Here is a 22,928-nt window from a genome sequence, read left to right as displayed (position 1 = left end):
TATTTTAGACATGTTTACAAAAATTACATTGTTTTTATTGACAAAACAGGAACATAATTGTAAAAAAATGGTATTCTCACACACTATGTCTTCCAATCAATACTTGTTTCATGATTTTATGAGGTGCAAATGTCTACAATGTTAAATAAATAAGTAATAAGTAAATAATACACAAGGAGTGGAACGATGCCTAATTTGCATAAATCCAAAATGGCCGCCCCCGGTATTATGGAATCAAACCTTATGACCACATATTGCGCGATATCAGTCCGATTTGGACAATATTTTGTTTATTTTCTTATAAATTGTACATTCTCTTATTTTTAGGGCATTTCCAATTGTAGTTATTAATAAACAGGCACACAAGTCTGACTTTCAGGGTAAAACAATGGTACACAAACACACTTCACCTTCCAATCAATACTGGTCTAATTTTGCAAGAGGCTAACGTATATGGTGTGAAATATATAAATAAAATTGAAAGCAATCTCAGTATAACTAATACAGAATATGTATCCATTTTGTTTTTGTTTGTTAATTTGCCAATAACCTATTCCCTATTTCACATTTAAAGCCACTGGCTGAACTTATTTAGAACATTCGTTTTATAAAAGTGGGCGTTTTATTCATATCAAACACAGTCAAACTGGTTTGAAGTCTAGTTATATCTAGTGTGTTGATATTGTGTTACCAGGGTACACTGGTTGTCACCATAGTTGTGAAACTCAACATGAGGTTCAATACTAGCTGGTAATTGTAAAATTACCAGTTTCCCAAATGCTGTTTATTTACCCAAATTGTAGATAAACAAATGCACCTGAATTGACAAAGTGTGCCAGCGCGGGAGAGCCGAGCAAAGGGAGAGGGGGTTTAAAGTCTCCTGGAAGGTGTAAAGATCACATGGGAATTAAATAGAAAAGGGAAAGGCAGCAACTCCACACATTGTCCATATTTGGGTTGTTTGCGTTTTGTGAATGATATTGTGAATATAAGAGTATATCATGTTTGGCTGTTTTATGTAAAATGTTGTTTAGTCATGGCGAGACGTACCCGTAATCTAGCTTGTGTTAATCCGCACTGGCACGGAGAGATTGCTGTGACACTACGATCCTTTGGGGCTACGTTTCGAAAACAGAGTTTTCTTCATCAGCCACTTAAAATTCATTTTTGATTGGTGAGACCAATTGATTGATTGTTAGATTTTTTTATGTGGTAATATGTGCCACTTACATTTGTTGTTCAAGTAGGGAAGCTAGAATGTCTACAGTTTGATCTTGTTTGTGTTTGTGTAGGTTCGTGTGACCTGAGTTTGAGCTATTGTAGTTTTTGTGAAGTCTGGCGCTTATAAGTGTGTCACCTATATTTCTGTTCCTTCTAATAATATATGCGATTATAGGTTGGTTTTGGAACAGGTTTTTAGTGTTTCGTCTTTTTCAAGCTCACTCCAGTTTTCTGTCAGGGCTTGCTTGATTTTTGTCGTTTCTATGTACGGGCTATATGTTGGTATTGTTGGTGGCGTTATTTCTTTCTTTTGTTGCAAGCAGTCTTTTTCTGCTTTTATGATCTGTCTCTCTGATAATGCTTTCTATTTCATTTTTTGTATTGTCGGTAATTTTCACTAAATTGTGTGACTTTTTAATTGTGTGACTTTTTGTGTAAAATCGATTTCGTTGTTACATGTTCTGATGTATCGTAATGATTCACCTTTGATCAGACCTTTGAATGTGCTGCCGGATGGCATAAGTTTCTTTGTAAAAAATTGAAATGTATCTGTTGGCTTCGTGTTGTGTTGATGTCGAGAATATTCTCTTGTTGTTCGACGACCTTTGTAGATAGGTCTAAATATGTGATTTGTTGAGAGGAGCTTTCAACGAAAAATTGAAAGTAGGATGCATTTTGTTGATGTTTGATATGAATTCATTGAGTTCGTGTTGTGTTCCGATGAAAATCAGAAAAACATCGTCCCTGAACCTCAGCCAGGTCGATATTTGTTGTTTGTGTTTCTGTATTATTCTCGTTTCTGTCTCATGAAATGTAATATCTGCTATTTCTGGAGAAGACGGGGACCCCATCGAGCATCCCCATATTTACCAGTAGAATTCATCGTTGAATTCAAATGTGTTGTTTTTTTAAGATTATTTCTAGCAGAGCTATCATGTGTTTCGTTGGTGGTTGCTTGATTATGTAATTGTTTGATGATCTTTCCTGATTTAATGCTCTGCCGATTGATTCAATTACCTCATCATATGGTGTATTCGTGTACATGGAAATTACATCAAGTGTTACTAGTGTCGCTTTGGCCGGAACTTTGATTGTCTCAATTTTCCGTATAAATTCTGTTGTTTTGATGTATGTTGGTTCTTTCTTGATGATTTGTTTGAGAAAATGGTCAATGAATTCTGATATGTGAAATGTTGGACTGGAGCATCCACTTATGATTGGCCGTACTACGAACATAGCTCCTGGTGGCGGCACTTTTGTGTATTTTCGGTAGAAGGTACCAAAGTGGCGTTCTTATTTTTCTATCGACTGGATTCAAATATTCATATGTGTGATGGTCAATGTGTTTTTCATTGTACATTTCTGTTATGAGATTGTGTACCGGTATGTCTTCTATTGTATTTTTTGTACCATCTGTTGCCATTTTGTGTTGTAAATATTGTTGATCGTTAAGTTGACATTCTCTTAAGTAATCATCAGTGTTTAAAATTGCTGTTCCCCTTCCTTTATCAAACGGTTTGATGGTTATCTTCTTGTTTTTTTTAAAGCGTTTTGAACACTATTTGTTCTGCACGTGTCATGTTGTCTTTTTTGTGTTTCGAATAGGTGTGTTAACAATAGCCAATTTTGTTGCTTCCGAATAATTTTCTAGTTTTGTGTTCTCGGTTGTAAGTGGGATCCATTTCGAGTTCATTTTGACTGGGTGTTGCACGGTCTGTGTCTCATGATATATCGAGTCTCATTTTCGGAATGTATATTTTATGTCCCCTAACAGGTGGATTCTGTTAGGACGATTTGTTGTGGGAATGAATTTTAAGCCTTTGCTAAGTACGTTGATTTCAATGTTGGTGAGTTTGTGTGTCGATAGGTTCTTAATGAATCTGAGTTGTTTGATGCAGTGCTCAATTTTGTTCTATTGTGACTTTTCGTTATTTTTGTCATTCTATGATTCTTGTTTATGTGTTTCCTTTTTTTATCTTTGAACTTGGTCATACTAAGACACAATACAAAGCTGTCTCCGGCCATTCTGTCTCTCTCTAATCCGAACCTATCTCCAAGTGTGTACCCCAGAAACTCTGTTTTCGAAACGTAGCGCCAAAGTATCGTAGTGTCACAGCAATCTCTCCGCTCCAGCGGATAAACACAAGACACGTAGATTACGGGTACGTCTCGTCATGGCTGAGCAACATTTTACACAAAACAGCCAAACATGATATACACTTATATTATACACAATATCACACACAAAACGCAAACAACCCAAATATGAAGTGGAGTTGCTTTCCCTTTACTAGCAAAGACGAACAACAACTGATGAATAATTTTGTCTTTCTTGTCTTTCTTTCTTTCTTATTTATTTATTTATTTATTTATTTATTTATCTATCTATTTATCTATCTATTTATCTATTTATTTATTTATTTATTTATTTATTTCACATTACAGACATTTGTATCGTATAAAATAAAACAAGTATTGATTACAAGACATAGTGTGTGAGAATACTATTGTTTTACAGTAAAATTCAGACTCATGTTCCTGTTTTGTAAATAATAACGATGGAATTATTGTAAAAATGTCTAAAATATGAAGGGAATGTACAAGGTATATGGAAATAAAAAAAAATTATTAAAATCGGACCAATATTGGGCTGTAAGTGGCCAATAGCGTTGAAACTATAATACCATAGCGGCCATTTTGATTTATGCAAATTAGGCGGTTTTCCACTCCTCGGATTTTGGAAGACTTTTGATATGTTTTTATATGGGTTTTTCTGAGAGGAATGGTGAAAAAATAACTTCTGTTGCAATTTGTGGTGGGTTACCCCCTTTTTTGGCCTAAAATGACTGGACTATGAGGTCAAATATGGAAAGACGGATGCATTCGTAAATTTGCCAAGGGCGCATTTCTGGAATTACGACGCTTCACCAACTGTCGAGACTGTGGAATTGGCGTCAACAAATATACGAAGGTGAACACTTTAATATCTTAACCCTGTAATCGTCCGTTCCCTCTATAAAACGTTAAGTCTAAACTCCACAGCTCGTATTACAATCTGTTGTTTTCCTGTCAACTAACGGACAACGTAAAAAGATCGATCTTTCAAAAAAAAAAATTATTTGGGTATCGCGGTGCGGTTGGCCAAATTAATTTCTCTGCAGTACAAAGACCGGTTTTTCTTGTTTGCAATAAGTAGACTTTTGTCAATTGAGAATGGTTATATTTTCATTTCATTTAGTAGTACGTCGTCTGAAAGGATTGCAGGGTAAAAGTCTGAAATCTTTTCAAATTTTCGGTCAAACAAGTGTGCACGGATCACGCGAAACTTTCAACTTAGGGACGGACTATTAGACTTGCGGGGGGTCACGTTCGGATTCTTTTATTTTTTTTTTTACGTCTGAATATTTCATATTTTGTTGTTTTCAAATGAAAATAAGACTTGCGAATTTATTTTCTGAATTTTGCATAATATTTTATTACCGGTTATGTTCTGAATATTTTTTTTAATTTTTGAGAGTCTCAATTTTTTTTTCCAGTTCTGACCCCTCCCAAAGTCTAACGGTCCGTCCCTGATTTTAATCTATTGAACTTAGGATGTTGCCCCCAATTGTTCACAGACAAGAATTTTTTAACAACCCGTTCCCAAATTTTCACTTGTATGTTGCAATCCTCAAATTATATTGCTTGGTTCAATGCAATTCTTCTGTTGGCTCTAGATTACCTGTACTGGTAACAACGCATTCACAGTAGAAAAAGGAAAAGAGACACACTTCCATGAACCAGAAGTGGTGCCATTAGCTGATTTAGAGCACTCACCACGAAAGAGAAGAGTGAGCGTTGTCGCTAGAATTGATAAGGTAACATCCTCACAAGACAATATCTTGTTTAGACAAACAATAACACGTTCCCTGATAAATTCCTATGCAAGTTGACTGTTCTCTCCATGAATTATCTTATAACATGATAGCATGTGCAAATTCTTATCTTAATTATTTCTGATTGTTGTCCAAAATTCCATTGGCAGAAAATGCTCTTTTTAGAATAATTTAATTTTGTAATAATTCACAAGTATTCAACAATACCTTTTTCACACCTATTGTACCACTCTACACACATTTCCATTGCACACTATCAACTTGCAATTTCTTCTCTTTACATTTAGGTTTCACAAGAACAGCAAACTACAAACAAAACCCACAAAAGAGATCTACTTCTCACAGATGGTGTGCGATCCGTTCAGATGAACCTTTGGGGGAAGCAGTGCGATATGCAAGTCACAGAAGGTGCTAGAGTTAAAATTGGACCAGTAATAGTTGACCAGTACAAGGAAACCAATAACATCAACAGCACACTCTCTACTAAAATACAGGTCAGTACTCGTCCACTGTCAAAATTATCTTCACCAACAGTGTCTACACACTAACAACACTACAGATTTTTACAAGACTTAACTGAGGTCTTATTTTTTCCCCTTCAGGTTATAGAAGAGGCTGAGGAAAATGGTACACTACAAGGAATAGACACGACTGAAAAGCAAGTACATCTTCATTAAAGATGGAACATTACACTTTGGAATGGGGGTGGTCACAGGCAGGAGGAAAAAAATTGAAATTTCCAATAGAAAAAATTTTTCACAAATCACACCATTCCCCCCCCCCCCCCCATGTTTCATCCCTTTGACTTTCACACGTCAAGGCTCGGACCAGTAGTGATGCCTTGACAGGAAGTCAGATGAACTAGTACTATTTTTTCAATATCGTTACGCTGTTCTGATAACGCTGCAGCCTTTTGTCATTCCTGTACAAAATAATAAATGAAGCAAATAATTGCCTCGACCGGGCCTGCATTGGCGAGTCTTAGTTCAGACATATGGTGTACACAAAACATCCAGTCACTTCACCCATTACCATAAATACCACGGTGATAGACTGATCGATAAAAGACATGTTAAGTGAGGTTTTAGTTTCCTTTCTTTGACAGCCCAATTGGATACATGATCAAGGAAATGTTCAACCCAAGGGAAACATTTTAGCTCAACCATTGCATCCTTGTAGTTTTATCCACCCCTTTCCAAATACCCTGACAAACTAAAGACACTTGTTCTCTCCACAGATGTCTGCTCATAGATGGTGTACACATGCCATACAGGGGAGATATTACGACCCTTGGCTCTGAAGACTACATAATATCAAAGTTACCATTCCAAATTATCTTCAAGAAAGACCACGGAACTGTTATAGAATTGAGGTAAAAGCACTTAACTCTTTAGTCCTACCACAAGATATTCAGAATACGCAAATTCACATAATACCATAACATTACACACATTTCAACCAACCATACACCTACAATAACATTAGATAAAATATGCAAGCCACAGTTTCCTTTTTTTCTCCTGGTAACCATTTCCTGTCATTTTCAATAATTGCATCCCATTCTCCTCAACACAAACATCTCAGAAAATTTGTCACTTGACGCTTGATTATTTTTCCTTTACCACAGACCACTGGAACAACCACCATCCACACGTGCTGAGACTACCAGAAAGCCATCAAAGATGCCATCACGAAGTGCCACCAACACAAAGTAGCAATTGCCATCACGACAGCATTGCTAGCCAACCTCGGCCAGTGTTAGGGATTCATACACATACATTTCATCAGGTTTAGTACTGACCAAAAAATTGTGCGTGAACGGTCTGCAGTACTCTGAACCGGCTTCAACTTTTGACAGTATTCCTGGGCCAGTTTGGGGATGAACCTCACTCATCAAATCATGTGTGCACAGTTCAGTCAGTTCAGAACTGGCTAACAGTATTTTCCAGTCTTCCTATTGACTCATGTATACGTTTGTTCCCATTTTGTTTCCTATTATGTTATGTAATTTGCACTTTGCAACCTTTGGCACTTTCGATTCCAAGTTTCTGCTCTGGAATATTTTAAAGGTATACTGCCACCTGTTCCAATTTTGCCACAGTTACCATGGAAAGAGAAAATCTAACCAATCACAGATTTTAAACGGGTGGCCACTTTTAAAAACGGCGTCCTCACATGAGCATTTTGAATACCAAGGAACGCCCCTTTGACCATATATGAGCATAGTTTGATAACAGGTGACTACCTTTAATTGATGAACAAACAGTCCAAAATAAAACTCATTGAGAAAACATTAAGTAAATTTCATAGATAAAGAGGTTCCTAGAGTGACCAAATGTCAGAATCTCCTCGAGTGACTGTTATGCAGTTCCCTGTGGGCTACGTTAACCATGTTTGTTGCAGTTAGTTTTGGATATTACCTATTGTACACAATTATGTACTTGTTCTTTGTGCATGATAATGTTCGCAATAAAAATTTGAAAATCTGACTACTTGCTCATTCCTTTTTTAGCTCCCATCACTATATTTGGTACTGTCTCTGCAGCAGTCTGTGCACACAGCTATCTCAGACTTGCCCAATTTCTTCCAAAAGATGTACAAGGATAATACATTATGACATACATCTGCACATTGATTTCTGTAATCATTAATTTAAACTTGGCCCTGTTACAGAACTTTATTTTTAAACTTTTCCATAGAATCACAAGTATTAGCAGATGTGGACGTTTGCAAGGGCAAATATATTTGCTGTACAAATTTAAAAAGGGAAAAAATTTTTGAAACCTACACTTGTAAAAAAAATCTTAATCCCATCCTCAACTGACCAACCCCACCCCAGGATAACACTCCTTGCACTCCAAGCCCAGATATGTAAAAGCGCCCTCAACCCCAATTGTTGACCCGCGACTTTCACCCTCTTCCCCCTCTTAACACGTGACAGCTCACCTATTCAATTTCAAGTATCCCTTTACAAATTTAATAATGGCCGATGGCTGGTACACTGCTGTCTCTGTATGCTGCCTTTGCTATCTGATATCAAAAGATTTGTGCTGAACAATAGCAAAAGTAACAGTTACTTGCCGATCACTTCGCTTCAGAACTAACACAAACTTGGCTGGAGACAACCATTCTACAAAATTCAAGTAAAACAATTTATTTTGTAGATCCAAAGCGCCCTCAGTGGTAGACATTGCTTTTTTACCAATTGCTAGCCTGTTCACTAGAGACAAGGTAAAAATATACTTCAAAAAAAGAAAATCACTATCTATATGTCAATACTATATCACAGTGTCATAACGTACTATACATGACAAATATAAAAATGTAATACAGCTAATATCTTATAATCTACAAAATACCAAGACTAACTTTACATTGACTTTCCAAACTTTTATTGCTATCTCAGTTTAACAAGGAAGTCATATTCTACATGGCCAATCCACCTGTATTGAAAGTTCCCTGAACATTGAGTACTATAAACTTCCATTTTCCAGTTTTCTGTAATAAGAACAAAATTTTGATCCAGAACAAATCTTCATGTTTATATATGGGATAAATACAAAGTTTAAAGATTGTCAAACTTTCATGAGACTGAATTCTTGGCAGAAATTGGACGAAAAGCCAAAAATTGTCATTTTTCAATATTAAAAAATTCAGAACTTTTGATTGAATGAATCAAGGTTCTTCAACCTTTTATTTTTCACCTTCGTACCATACCACTTTACTGTCAAAAGAAGAAAAATGCCTTGGCCACCCAACTATAAACAAAATCGGTTCCAACACTTTTATCTAATGTTCTTGTCATTCTGTCAACAAATCACAGTAATGCACGTGAGCATATTCAGTTCATATCTGGTCGTGTCTAAAACTGGGTTCAAATATATGCATGGTACCCATTCATTCAGTATCTTTCAACATGTCAAACAATATAAATAGTGGTCTCGTATATAACAAAATTCATGAAAAATGGCCGACTTCGTCCCTTTCATGAATTGTTAAGGGGGAGAAAAACCTTCCCAGACACTTATCTTGAACCTGAATTTTCAGCATTAAATTGTATCTTTAACCCGACATGTAGTATATGTTTTGGTAGCTCGACAATTGAAGAGTACAAAAATTGTAAGAATATTGCAAAACATGTTTGCGTGTGTTTGTTTTGCTTAAAAATGTCTGTTTTTGAGGTTCTTAAATTTAAAAGTGTAAGTACAAGAGGGTGATGGCCATTGGTGAGCCGTTTACTGAAATCGATAGCAGAGTAAGGTTGTAAAAACCGTGTCTTTGATTTTTGATACTCCGCTTTATTTTTGCACAATGAACCTTGAAAGTGAGAACTGGTGGATTCTAAATAACTTAATGGGCTTCGTTCCGAGTTTGTCACGATATCTTTTGTTTTTGTAACATTATCGGAATTCTGAGACATGGTTTTGTAGAAACAGTCACTAACTACAACCCTTGCAAATTAAGATAAGGGTAATCCGTCAAGGCTGTGCTCTTGCTGTCGCTCATCACGTTTGTAAATTACGAACAAAAATGAAAATTTACGAAAAAAAATACATGCCCGATCGGCCATTTACGAAGAATTTTGTTATTTTTGAAGCCTGATTTTCGGTCAAGATTATGAATTCCGGGGAAATACTGTCATATCTCGTCTATCAAAGACTACTCTGCCCCTATCATCGGCGCATCAACAATGGTATTAGCTTTGGACTTTGACCTGTGCTAACATGAGCTTGCGCGAAAAGGTTTCAAGATCCCTCGGTCGTGTACTCAGATACTGGTGTGCTATGCATTCCGGTAGTTTCGACAAACATCCCTTACAAAAAAGTCCTATTGGACTACAATAGGAATCAGTCTGATAGGATTGTCCAATAGTATTTTGAGACAATATCCTATGAGACAGTCCCATAGTAGTCCAATAGGAATGTGACACCTATCCTATGAGACAGTCCCATAGTAGTCCAATAGGAATGCGACACCTGTCCTATGAGACAGTCCCATAGTAGTCCAATAGGAATGTGACACCTGTCCTATGAGACAGTCCCATAGTAGTCCAATAGGAATGTGACACCTGTCCTATGAGACAGTCCCATAGTAGTCCAATAGGAATGCGACACCTGTCCTATCAGACTGTCCCATAGTAGTCCAATAGGAACATTAGACATGTCCTATTAGACAGTCCTATGGTAGTCTAATAATAATATGTCCTATTTGACAGTCCTATGGTAATCCAATAGGAACATTAGAACATTCCATTGACCATTGAGCTCTGCCTATACATGTGTAGACATTGTTATTGTTGAGAAATGAATTCTGGTCTGGACAAGAATTAAAATGTAAACAATAACAATTTGAATTTTACACATACAGACGCTAAGAAGACAAGCTATATAGCAGGTGTTTCAACGTTCATTAGGGAGCAAAGAAGAACTTGCAATGGATATGCTTTTGAACAAAGAAACTTTATTTCTAAAATCAGAAAGAATGACAGGAAATTAAAGCGTAGTATAAAATATTATACAAAGCTGTATGTAACAATTATCTAATTAAACTATTATAGCTAAGACTACAGAAGCATATAACACATAGAAATTAAGGTCTGCCTTCATGAAATTTTTGTGTTGCAGTTTTATATGGCTCTTGTTATGGGTGATAAGTTCATTTGATGCTGCTATGTAATCTTTCCGAAAGTTATGACACAAAACATTCAATTTTCAGTATCATAATTTTAATAATTCAATAGCCAATTGAGCTCTATCAGCATAGAAAGAATTCAGGTTTCATGATGGCAATACATGAGCAGAAATCATTGAGATATCAACTTCCTGTTTGTTATGTAACAGGGGGTCCAACCCCATTGTTCCATTGCTCCTTTTTCTCACATAAATATCAATGCATTTTGGACCATATGTATCCAATCACTAACTACATTACTACCTTGGCTTTAAACTTCACTCCTGTGTATATTCTTTGTGTGGACTGAATTAAATGCCATAGTCAACAAGCTAGAAGTCACACAATGGGTATACACTGATCATGAGCAGGCAAGTAGACAAAGGATTATTGTAAACCTGGCTATTTCTGTAACTATTCAGTCTTCAAAAGGAAAACACTGACATATAATAATCTGTCCTACCTAACTTTGCTGTACTACAGTGATATAAAAGCTGTAAAACACCCAGTTATGCTGCCACACAGTCATTTTTCAGAGCTACAACTGCCTTTTGTCTGTTCTGCAGCGGCCATCTTGTTTTGATGATGCTAGCCCACAATGCACTGCAGCCGCCCAAATGCATTCTGGGCTTAGGTTTTCCAATAGGACAGTCTAATAGGACTTTAGAAAGGTGTACAAAATATGTGTTGATCAGACATAGCTATGATAATGAGGTGATATTGATTCTCATTTATGAATTTGAAGTGTAATAGTCCTCAGTCTGTGGAAACTCAATGATATTGTAACTGTGTGTTACTTATATGTATGCATGAGCCAGCATGTAAACTTGATTGCTGGGCCTATTTATTGATTGTTTTATTGATTTAAGTGTTTATTTATTTATTTATGTATTTTGCTTGCTTGTATATTTTTTTTCATTTAATTCTAGAAATAGCAAAATGCGACATTTTTACAAACCATCTTTCCTTCAGTACCAGTCCAAAGATTAATTGCAAATTAATTTGCAAAATATTTTGCTCTCTGAGAATGGTAAGAATAATTTTGTCAGAGCAACAGCAAAAGCTAATGATTCTGACAGAATTGAATAAATCCTATTTGAATGTCATTTACAAAAGGATTGTCCTGTAGGACATTCAGGGATTGTTCCCATAGGACAAGCATGGTCCCACAAAGTTCCTATTGGAATTTCAATTACAATGGGATTGTCCAATAGGACTTCAAATCATTATTCCTATAGGACCAGCCTGGTCCTACACCATTCCTGTGGTACGCCTATTGGACGACGGTCAATCCCACTTGGGTCCTATAGGACTTTTCCGTAAGGGATGGCCAAACACTCACATGCTGTCAACTTTCCGAATGAACGCGAGTGAAGCGGATCGAGGGAAGCTGCCATAAAGTTACAATGCTCATATAGATAGTATCCTCAGCTGGGTAAGAAAGTTGGGCATAAATACGGCACCTGATATGAAAAAATTGGAAACAATGAAACCGCCGAGAAAAGATCAAGACAGTCAGCCAGAAAGACAGTCCGAACTGCTGTCCGGACCGCGCATGGTTGAATGATGTACCGTACCGCAAAGTGTTTGTCTGTGCATGGATGTGGAAACGAGAGCCGGAAATCTTAGCCGGAAATCTTAGTTGTCATAGATTTGTCATTTGACGATCTGCAGATTGAATTTTTTTCAGTGAACTTGCCAATTTTAACAGGTTTCCTTCAAAATATGTTACAAGAAACTGTCTCAGCAAATATTATGAATACTGATAGTTTTCTTTGATGATCCAAAGACAATGCTGTGCACAGTCCAAAGACGAAAACGTCTATAACAGAATTGGAACTAATTAGGGATAATCGGATTTTCATATTTTCAAATTTCTCAAAAGTGTTAGGTGCCGTATAGCTGAATGTTGCAATATTGCAAATTACTCATAAAAAACATCTGTGTAACGTAAAAACAAAACCAGATGAGATTACATTTCTAGATGAAATCGACATTACTTCACCATCCAATTATCCCAAATTAGTTCCAATCGTGTTTTATCCAGACAAAAAATAAATGACGATCATCTGCAGCGTTTTAAACGTATAACTGTCTCTAAGAAAACATTAGCAGGATCACCAGTCTCAGTTTGCGTACTTAAATTTGCTGTTACAATGAGACAAAATTTGTGCGAAACCACAGACTGCAAAATGATCTGATCAGTGTTTTTTAAAGAATTTTAGAGATGAACATGGCATAATGACTGCAGCTACCAAGAGGCACCACCTGACACCTATGGATGACATGCATACTTTCAAAGTAACAGAGCTTTCCAAATATCAAAAACAGGGCAGATATTTTCTAGCATCTAAAACTTGTGCAAACACTGATAATAATATTAATGACCACTTCATATACTAATATATATATAATCATAAAGCAATGACTACACACAAAGGGAGTTACAATTTGTGTCACAATATACCTGAAAATGTTATGTTGTGTAATAAAGAAAGATTAATTGAATAACATTCATGGGCCGGCTGACCAAAATGACACACTTTATTGAAACAAGGAAGAAATTTCAATGTTACAAGCACTCATGACCCATGATGTACTGTGTTATTAATGGATCTTTTGAAAATGTGTATCAAAATATGTGTTCATTGTCAAAAAAAACTAAAAAGGAATTTTTCACTTTCCTTTGTCTATAATGAAATCATATAATAAACGTGGTCAACTGTGATAAATTTGTTTTATTTAACTACATGGAGGGGAATTTCCTTCCCCTCTTATGCGTTTGTGCGTACGCGAGTTCATATACAGGTCACCGCGACAGTGCATTGACCGAACTCAGTGGGGAATTCCCACACTGACACCTTCGGAACGTGTCTATACACGCAGCCGTGTCACGCACAGCTGTCTGACCTATTTATAAACACACAACATGTATAGACATGTACGTGAGGGGAATTCCGCGGGAAATTCCGTGGGAAATTCACCATCAAACTAGCCTATATAAAGGGGCTTTTACCTATGTTGTCAGTCAGTCGACGGTAGCAGAACCGGAGTCTAGCTTCTGTGATTTTTTTTTCCTACTGCATGACTGAGGTCTGAATTTCCGGTAGGTTTTTTCTGAACTCGGAGTTAACTAAAATTGTAAAGAATCTAATCTACTATTCACAACGTCGACCTGAGCATCACTAATAACATAAACATGGGCAAATATATTATCATTGCGAGCTTCGATTCTATTATCATAGCGAGAGTCGACACCCTTAACTGAAGTATCTTTTTTCAGGATTTCAAGCTGTATACCATCCTTTGTGTTCATTACTTCTAAACCATTTCCATGGAATTCAATATCTTTAAAACTACGCAGATCAATAAACAGACAGAATTTATTCTTCAAATAATCGACTTCATCTATATCAATTTCACACCAATCTTTATCTTCAGCAAAATACCGTCGTGTTTCTTTCCAAAATTGTCTTGGTAACATCTTCTGAGCATATATTTTATTTGCAATGCCCTCAATCATTACAGACACAGATTCAATGGATGGATTAAAGAAAAGTTCGCTATTCAGTTCTGACTGATTCTGATTTTTAGTGAAGAGTATCACGATACCTCTCATGCTACGTCGTGGTACATTTATATTTTCATTGATAACGGTGGTTGATTCTTTGAATGGCATTGTTGTAAAATAATGTATATGTTCATAAAGGTAACTTTTTCCACTTTTGTAATAACCCTCAGTTGACATCGCGAGGGAGTCATCCTTAATTGTTTCGTATTCCAGTTGAATGTTTTTTAGTTTATAATTGGCTGTAATAGCAGCATTACCGACAAGTAATTGTTTGGCGGGTGCAAGCGTAATTTCCCATTCAATATGACTCCCTAACGCTTTTGGATATGCAACCCCATGGCCTGTTATGAGGGGATGAGACAGACGAATAGCATATTTTGTTTTATATGTGTCAAAAAGTAAACGATCGTCCACGACGGCGTGATCTGCATTGGCCGCCTCACTTCTCAATTTTCTTAGATTTTCATTCTGAATTCCGTACAGTGTCATGTTCGTTCTCTCCTTTTTATGTTTGAAGAGATTGCGATAACATTCAATAAGGTTATATTTATTCAAATTGAAAAGTGTACTACCCTCAAATGTGAGAACCATACGCTCCACCAAATTTTTGCAACATTTTGAACTACTCGATCATCTTCATGTCCCGTTACTTCGAGATCAAAAACAAGGTCGAAAGTATCTGGAACTAGTACTACTCCGCTTTCTAACTTTGGACATCGTATGATAAGTGTCTGACCTGGATCTGCCTCACTTGGATTATGAGCAACCACATGATGAGTTCTTTCTGCTTTCGTTCCCAGCGCTATTCGATTGGCCTACGGAATCGGCATGTTTGGTGAAAAGAATATTACAAAGTTTCTTTCTAAAAATAAAGACCTGTTTGGTTTCTCTGTTGAATTGGAATGGTGTAAACTCCGATGAGTAAATCGACATATACTTCGAGCAAATCCAGGTGTCCGACTCAAAGATGATAATCTATATCATAACATATTAGCTTTCGTGAAGGGATGTCAAAAGACTAACTTCTTTAAGCGACTAGAATTCATAAACGTCTTTCAGGAGGTTGATGATGAAATGGAAGTCTAACATTTACAAGAATATTGGGTTCTTCGATTGATTCGTGACACAGGTAATCGATTTATATTTCAGTCAGATGGAAATATTTATGTAAAGATGTGATTTATTTGTTGGTGAAATCCGGTAATAATGAACTATCGTACCCCATTTTCGTGTAATGTATATAGTAACTCAGATGAAAAAATTAGAGTTAAAAAGAAAATTAATCACATCTTAAGTTTCACTTCGTGTCACAAGCGTTTCGTACGTATGGGATGAGATAACTTAGTTGGAGAAATGACATATGAACAATCGAACACGAACATCTCGCGAGAGGGCCTAGTTGTACGAAAAAGAACGAGACAGCTATTTTCAGTCTTCAGAAGCGTGGCGAAGGTCGTGAAAGTTGGAGTGAACAGCACAAAATTCCAAAGTCCCTGATAAGTATCACTGAAATCGCTTGATTTCACATATTTTGAAATGCCTTGTTTTACAATGGATTAGCATTTGATCGTTAGAAAGTCAACAAATTCGATTGGAATGCTCGGGTATGCATTGCGTATGGCGCCATTGTTCGATTGTTGTTGTCAAGGGCCACGGGTGTATGACGCGAAATTTGCAGCTAAATTTACCATATAGTAGATCAATTTTTATCGTACTCAAACAAATTTTTTTTACGTTCCTTATTATCGGAAGAGCATTTTTAGTGTAGTCTCAATGTAGGGGTGTTTTTTTTGAGCTTTGGGCTTTTTTTTCTCGATCGTGCTTTACGTGTAAACCTATGGAGCACCGTATCTTGCACGGCAATAGTGCTGTGAACGCGTCGAACGCGACGGTCGAACATGACGTATGCGCCGTACATACGTTACTACAACGTTGTTCACTTCAAAATTTTCTGTCACATTTACGCTCAAAATCAAATAAATCTTATTGAAATCGTAATTTCTCAGGTTTTTGTCGATTTTTTATTGTGTTGAGTGTGGTCGAATTGATCGGAATTTCTTACATTGCTTCAGTCGTATGACGCCTCCCCGTGCAGTCCCGGCCGATCATGAAAACTGGGTCAGATCACAAATGCTATTCAACGTTGTTCAAAAATAACGTGTGTCCGCTTATAATATATGACCAAGGTAAATGATATGACAGTGGTACGATGTACAATTGTTTACAATAATAGCTGTCCGAGTCAGAATCAGGTTGTGGAGTGACCGTGATTGAATGGACAGCCATAAGTCTAAGACATCGCCGCCGCGAATATAATTTACATGTCTGCCTAAAACTCAGTGGCAATCAGTGGCATGTTTATTCGAGCAAAACAAATGTCAATTGGCAGATAACTATGGTAGATCATTCCTTACTTGCCAAATGCGTTAGAGAAAGTGACAAAGTTGAATTGAAACACGGTCAATGTTAATTCAAAAAATTAAATTTAACCTTCCATATTTTGTTACTGGCTATGCCCTTTTCAAGGTCATTATGATAATATAAGCCTTGCTGTTTCAGTAGTTTACCAAACAGAGGGGTGGGAAGTTATGTCACCTATATATATTCAAGCTAACGTTTTATTCTCATAAGAATATTTTTTGTATTTTGTGTCACAGCTGGTACTCTAAAATAATTACCCTCATAATTGTCAGCTGACTATTCGTCCAGTTGTTTAAACTTTGAACATGCAAATTTTTTTTCACAACTGTTTATAAATTCTTATTCCCTGTTTCACACTGTACAGAGGGGGTTATTTCCAAATCTACTTTGCAATGAATTCAAAAATGTTTGGAGAAGGATGGGAATGTGTACATGCTAACATGTACAGTGTTTTTGAGCATGTGATTTTATTTTTTGACAACACAGAGGGTTATATATACTTAGTAAAGGATTTCTTAGACTCACACAATCAGATTTTTGGATCAATTACATTTTGGATAAACACAAATAATAACACGCCACACTGTTGTAATAAACACTTAGTGGGTAGCCAACTGAATGTTCTACAACAGGGCAAACTGATTACTGTATAATTTCACTTTTATTAACGTGTAGCATCAGGGTTATAATTTTAACATAGTGTAGCCACTGTCTGTTCTTTTAATGTTTACTTTTCTGATGGCTACCATGATGTGATGCATATAATTAATGTCACAAACCGCGATTACATTAATCACGTACCATTTCAGTTTTTTCAAGTGATATTTCAGAGTTTCATTCCAGAAATGCAAAATTAATACCTAATACTGCAGACACAATAAAGATGTGGTATTGAAAATAACACTTCAAACATAAGATATCATATCAGTTTATTTCTCAAATGCAAAATATTTTTCCCATAGGTGGGCAATGATACTGTATCATACACACCTAGTTTTCTATAATGATATATCCAACATTCCTCAAAGGTGTTGGTTAATGTTTTTCTCTTTTGAGGAAATTTCTTTATAATGCAGACACAACACAAATATTCAGTATTTATCCTTGCTCTGATGAAATGTCATTTAACTATTTCATTATGGGTGAAGAATGATATAATATAATATAAATGTATTTTATTAGGAAAATAGTGTGTATTGGGTATTGATGGCTAATATTTACCTCAACGCAAACAATTCTAACTGCACATTCCATTTCTTTGCATGTAGAAATGCAAAAAAACAGCAATATAAAATTTTAGTTATGTTCACATCTTAGCTGAAAACTGAAATTAAGAATTAGGCCAAAGTAAGTAAATTCTTTGTTTTGCGTCCACTCTAAATGGGAAAAGGTACGCGTCTAAGCGGCTGAAAAACACACACAAGAAAATTAACACAATGTAATTTGATTGCAGCAAATAAAAAATTGTAACAAAATTTTAGTTCAGAAAAGCTAAGCGGCCATGTCCTAAAATTTCCTATTCAAATACACTGTGTGTGTTTTTTATGAAAACCTTAAAAACCTAGGTGGGTTGGGACGCAAAACAAAGAATTAAATTACTTTGGCCTTATTTAAAAAATACTTTTCAAAAAATTGTGTCAAAATGCCAAATTTCACAACAACAGAACAAAACCTCAAAACTGTTCCTTCAACTTTCAACAGCATTTGTGGGAAAATGCTGATTCAGCACTTTTCCTTTTTTGATAAACACATCATTGTGTACCTTCTATGTTTGATATTTAGAATACACTTTTTCCAAACAAACAATAAGTCTTTTTTGAAACAATATTTCAGAACCTAACACTGGTGGAAGGAAATAGAAATGCTTCAGTCTCAATTGATACCCAACGTTTCAGGACCCAAATATATCATAACGCAGGTTGAAGTACTTACTTTAGTAGAAGACGGTGTATTCTATGCAATTCAATTCAGAAAGTGACAGAGGAAGAGTGTTTCTCCTCATCTTATTTCTTGTCTCACTAACTTCTACAAAGTATGCATTTATACAAAAAATGGAAATATTTGCTCTGAATTTGCACTCAATGCCACTACTTAAAGTGTGCTAAAAATACTGTTTAACAGATTCTTTTCAAATTTCCCTTGTGATATATATTATGAATTGCATTGCAATGATAATTTCAACTTTTATTTTAATCATAAGCCAAGATATATTGTGAATTTATTCAGGCCAATTCTTTTAACAAGTACCATAAAACAATAACAACTGTAACCTCCAGGGCTCTTCTATCTGTTATATGTTACGTTTGGCCGCTAGAGGGCGCTGTTCGACAGAGCGGAATTTTAATTGTTTGGTATTCTTTCCTCCAATTAAGTTACTACAGTTGAAACGCTTGTGGTGTATATAATAACTCAGAAGAAAAAATTCAAAAAATTAGTGATTTATTTGTTGGTGAAATCCGGTAATAATGAACTATCGTACCCCATTTTTGTGTAATGTATATAGTAACTCAGAAGAAAAAATTAGAGTTAAAAAGAAAAATTTAATCACATCTTAAGTTTCACTTCGTGTATATAATAACTCAGAAGAAAAAATTCAAAAAATAAATCACATCTTTACATAAATATTTCCGTCTGACTGAAAGATAAATTGATTACCTGTGTCGTGAATCAATCGAAGAACCCAATATTCTTGTAGATGTTGGACTTCCATTTCATCATCAACCTCCTGAAAGACGTTTATGAATTCTAGTGGCTTAAAGAAGTTAGTCTTTTGACATTCCTTCACGAAAGCTAATATGTTATGATATAGATTATCATCTTTGAGTCGGACACCTGGATTTGCTCGAAGTATATGTCGATTTACTCGTCGGAGTTTACACCATTCCAATTCAACAGAGAAACCAAACAGGTCTTTATTTTTAGAAAGAAACTTTGTAATATTCTTTTCACCAAACATGCCGATTCCGTAGGGGCCATATATTAATACATAATTTTATTTATAATGACTAATGTTAAACCTGTTAAAAATATCCATAGCTGTTCTCCAACAAATCCTACCACCGACCTGCTGTTTTTTAATAGAAAACTAACAAGCGAACCGGTTATATCTGGTATTGCAGCAGCACTTTTTGCGGCCAATGTTTTTAACCATTCGCCAAATTGCTTTACAATTTCTTTCGCTTTTGTGTATAATCAAGACCCGCCATTTTCTGCTCCTCCTCGTCCTCCTTTAGTCACAGCCAGGGCAATTGTTGATATTGTCATTCCAAGGGCAGTCAGTATTGCAGCGATTGTAATACCATTTCGTTTAAATAACTCTGTCAGCTTCAGCCTGAGTGATAATTCTGGATCAGAAATTACATCACGAGAGACCTAGTCGACGGCAGTCTTTCACGTGTCTCACTAATCATATCATGTTGCACTTCAATTCCATTATTAATTTTAGCTAGTCTTGTTCTGAGTTTCGGGTGTAAGTTCTGTCTGCTCTGAAATAATTTTATCTTTTTTATTGTAAAGCTCATTAAGACGCATATTTGCCATCTTTAATTCATCAACAAAAGCTCTATATTCGTGGTTTAGATTGTTCCATTTTTCGATTTTATTTTCAAAAGCTTGTATTTTATCTGCATTACCAGAAGCATCTTGCCGTAAGAATGTCAGTTCATCTTTGTATATACCCATGTCTTCTGGTGTCATCTTCTCAGCCGGTATTTTATCATTTTTCACATCTTCAGAATGTAATGTAGAACTTACAAATTCGGGCTCTGTGCTAGAGTGATATTCGACTCCACTCCATCCGTATACTTTATTTACAAATTCAGAACCTCCTTTTATCTTTTTTAATGTAGATTTCTCTAAAAATCTACTTCCTTTTTCTGTTGTAACTCTGATGTTTTTATAATACAGATTATCACCAATAATCTTAGCATTTATAATCAATTCGTTTCGTGCATCCGGATTAGTAATATTATATTTGTCTAAGAGTCATTCAGCCATATCCTTTGTAATTTCTACTCTCTGTCTAATCAACGACCCACCTGCGGGTTTGTCGCTTGAGCCGGCCTGGAAAGGATCGGCTTCTGCAAGGGCATTATCGTCTATAAAGTATGTTTCATCAATAACATCATCATCATTTAAATTTGCATCATCGAAATCCTGGAGTGGTATATCTTCTCCTCCTTCTGCCATATTGTCTCTCTATATTACTACAATTATTTTTATCATCCCTTACATATACAGTAAAAAAATGCACGTCTCAGTTGTTGAAAGTGTTGAACAATTGGCCGACTACCGGTATATCTAAAGAACTACCGCTGCATATCACAGCAGTTATAAATTAATGGGTCGAATTGATATGGCTCTTAATGTGACTAAGGGAATTCTTGTAAGTTCTGCTGTCATAGCAGCAATTCCGACAGTTCCAGTTCTTTTAGCTTTAACTCCTATACCATGTGTTATTATTGATGTAATACAAGGAAAAACAGGAGTATCAAAAAGGCGAGAGAAATATAAACATTATTACGTTCAATATAAACAGCTGCTTACCAAATACAAGAAAAAAGCGCAACAAAATAGGCGTCAGAACTTATTCAGGACATATTTCATCAGGCACTAGAAATACAAAAACAAGAAGGATTTAGTCCACCGCTAGAAAGATACATGCGACATTACGGACTAAATGGATATGAAAGTTAACTCCGTCCTATCGGCCATGTTTCTGCCAACCATTCTCCCGTGTCTGGATTGTATATCTGCACACGTTTGATATCATTTGGTGCCACCATGATTTTACTATGCTTTTCACTACGGATTTCACCAGGTTTTTTCCGTACAAACTGTACAAATTGTGCCCGCTCGGTCTCCTTCCTTCGGAATTTCCCAGTTTCAAACAGATCCTTATAGTCTTCAAAGTTCAAATGTTTTCTAACACAAACATCTTTTATCCCTTTATTTTTTTTGTCTCCGAAGTTGGAGTCCAAAAAGCATACACTTTCGAGCATATCCGACGAAATCAAGAACAGGTTCACCATTCAACTCATCTTTAAATTTACCTATCACCTTTTTATTAATCTTTGGAACTCCGTCTTTCATACCACTAGTATCATATATAGACTTCTCACCATTCTGTTCTACATCTTCTCGGACTATATCATTGAAAGTTGTGTCTGCAGAAGGAAGAGGTACACTGTAAACAAAACTGTCAGTATCTGTGTAGGCTAATCGTATCCCTTCGGTTACGGTTCCGTTAGGTCCTTTGAACCGCTTTCGAAAGTAATTGTAATGTGTCTCATACATAAGCAGCTTAGAAATTCAAGCACTGCTGCGCCAATGAAAACTGGCTTTTTATATTCATATTGATCCCTTTTCAGTTCCAGTAGGACACTGTCGCAGGAATCACCATCCTCTTCGGAAGTTATGAGAGTTATATGTTTCATCTTTGGATTATAACTTCTGAATCTTTTTACGGCCACTATCGGAACCGTTCCGGCCCGAAACAAATTTAAAGTCTCTGTACTTTCGAACGTCTTCTATTGTCTTGCCGAACATTGCACTATTCATAAGCTTATAGAAATTCTTTTCAAATCTGTCTTTCCCTTTGCCCTCATTTTAGTGTTAAAGTCAATATATTACGCGAAACATGGAGCCTCTTCGAAGGCAAGCGCCCGATGAATCTTTTTCAGTCGCATTCCCATCTGAAGATAGAATTCAAGCAACTTATAATGTAAGACGTATCTCTCTCTGTCCATTAGACTTGTAATCAGTGGACTGCCCTGCCTCGGAAATTCGTAGTGATGCGGCACGAGTGGTAGATCTGAATGTTCTTCATGTAATTCGGCTGGATATTCTAAGTCTACTTCTAGAAAACTTGGTGGAAATCTATCGCCAAGTCCCCAATCCAAGCCTGCTCCGCCATTCTGAGCAGACCATTCTAACAATTCTTCCATCGTCATCTAATTAACACTGCGGCGACTGCTTCCTTTCTACTAAGGTTTGCACGACCTCGCTCAGCCGTCGGATCGCGCGAACATCTGTTTTTTATCAATAAACAGACGGTCGGTTCTCTCGAGAACGATCCATGAAATATTGGGCAAAGTGAGAAAATACCTCAATGTGTAGCAACTGGGGTGTTCGTTATTTACATATCAAAGAAAAAATGCATTTCATGAATT

General features: G+C 36.2%; 1 protein-coding gene across 1 annotated transcript; it reads left to right on the top strand.

Moving 5' to 3' along the window:
- The first annotated feature begins 210 nt into the window (after positions 1-210).
- Positions 211-5,773, top strand: LOC139146046 (uncharacterized). Its single transcript, XM_070717494.1, has 5 exons — positions 211-223; positions 4,080-4,192; positions 4,938-5,078; positions 5,384-5,590; positions 5,699-5,773. Exons 1-5 carry the CDS (start codon positions 211-213, stop codon positions 5,771-5,773), a joined length of 549 nt encoding a protein of 182 aa, XP_070573595.1.
- The last annotated feature ends 17,155 nt before the right edge of the window (positions 5,774-22,928 follow it).

Source organism: Ptychodera flava, chromosome 1 (genome assembly GCF_041260155.1).
Source record: "Ptychodera flava strain L36383 chromosome 1, AS_Pfla_20210202, whole genome shotgun sequence".
NCBI classification, from domain to species: Eukaryota; Metazoa; Hemichordata; class Enteropneusta; family Ptychoderidae; genus Ptychodera; species Ptychodera flava.
The sequence above is the reverse complement of the archived record's forward strand: the minus strand, read 5'-3'. Positions and strand labels throughout refer to the sequence as shown.

What these genes read in the sequence shown, in the direction of transcription:
- LOC139146046 (XM_070717494.1), top strand. An exon ending in GCGTCAACAAATATACGAAG is followed by an intron (nt 4,193 to 4,937) that starts GTGAACACTTTA and finishes TGTTGGCTCTAG; the next exon opens with ATTACCTGTACTGGTAACAA. An exon ending in TTGTCGCTAGAATTGATAAG is followed by an intron (nt 5,079 to 5,383) that starts GTAACATCCTCA and finishes CTTTACATTTAG; the next exon opens with GTTTCACAAGAACAGCAAAC.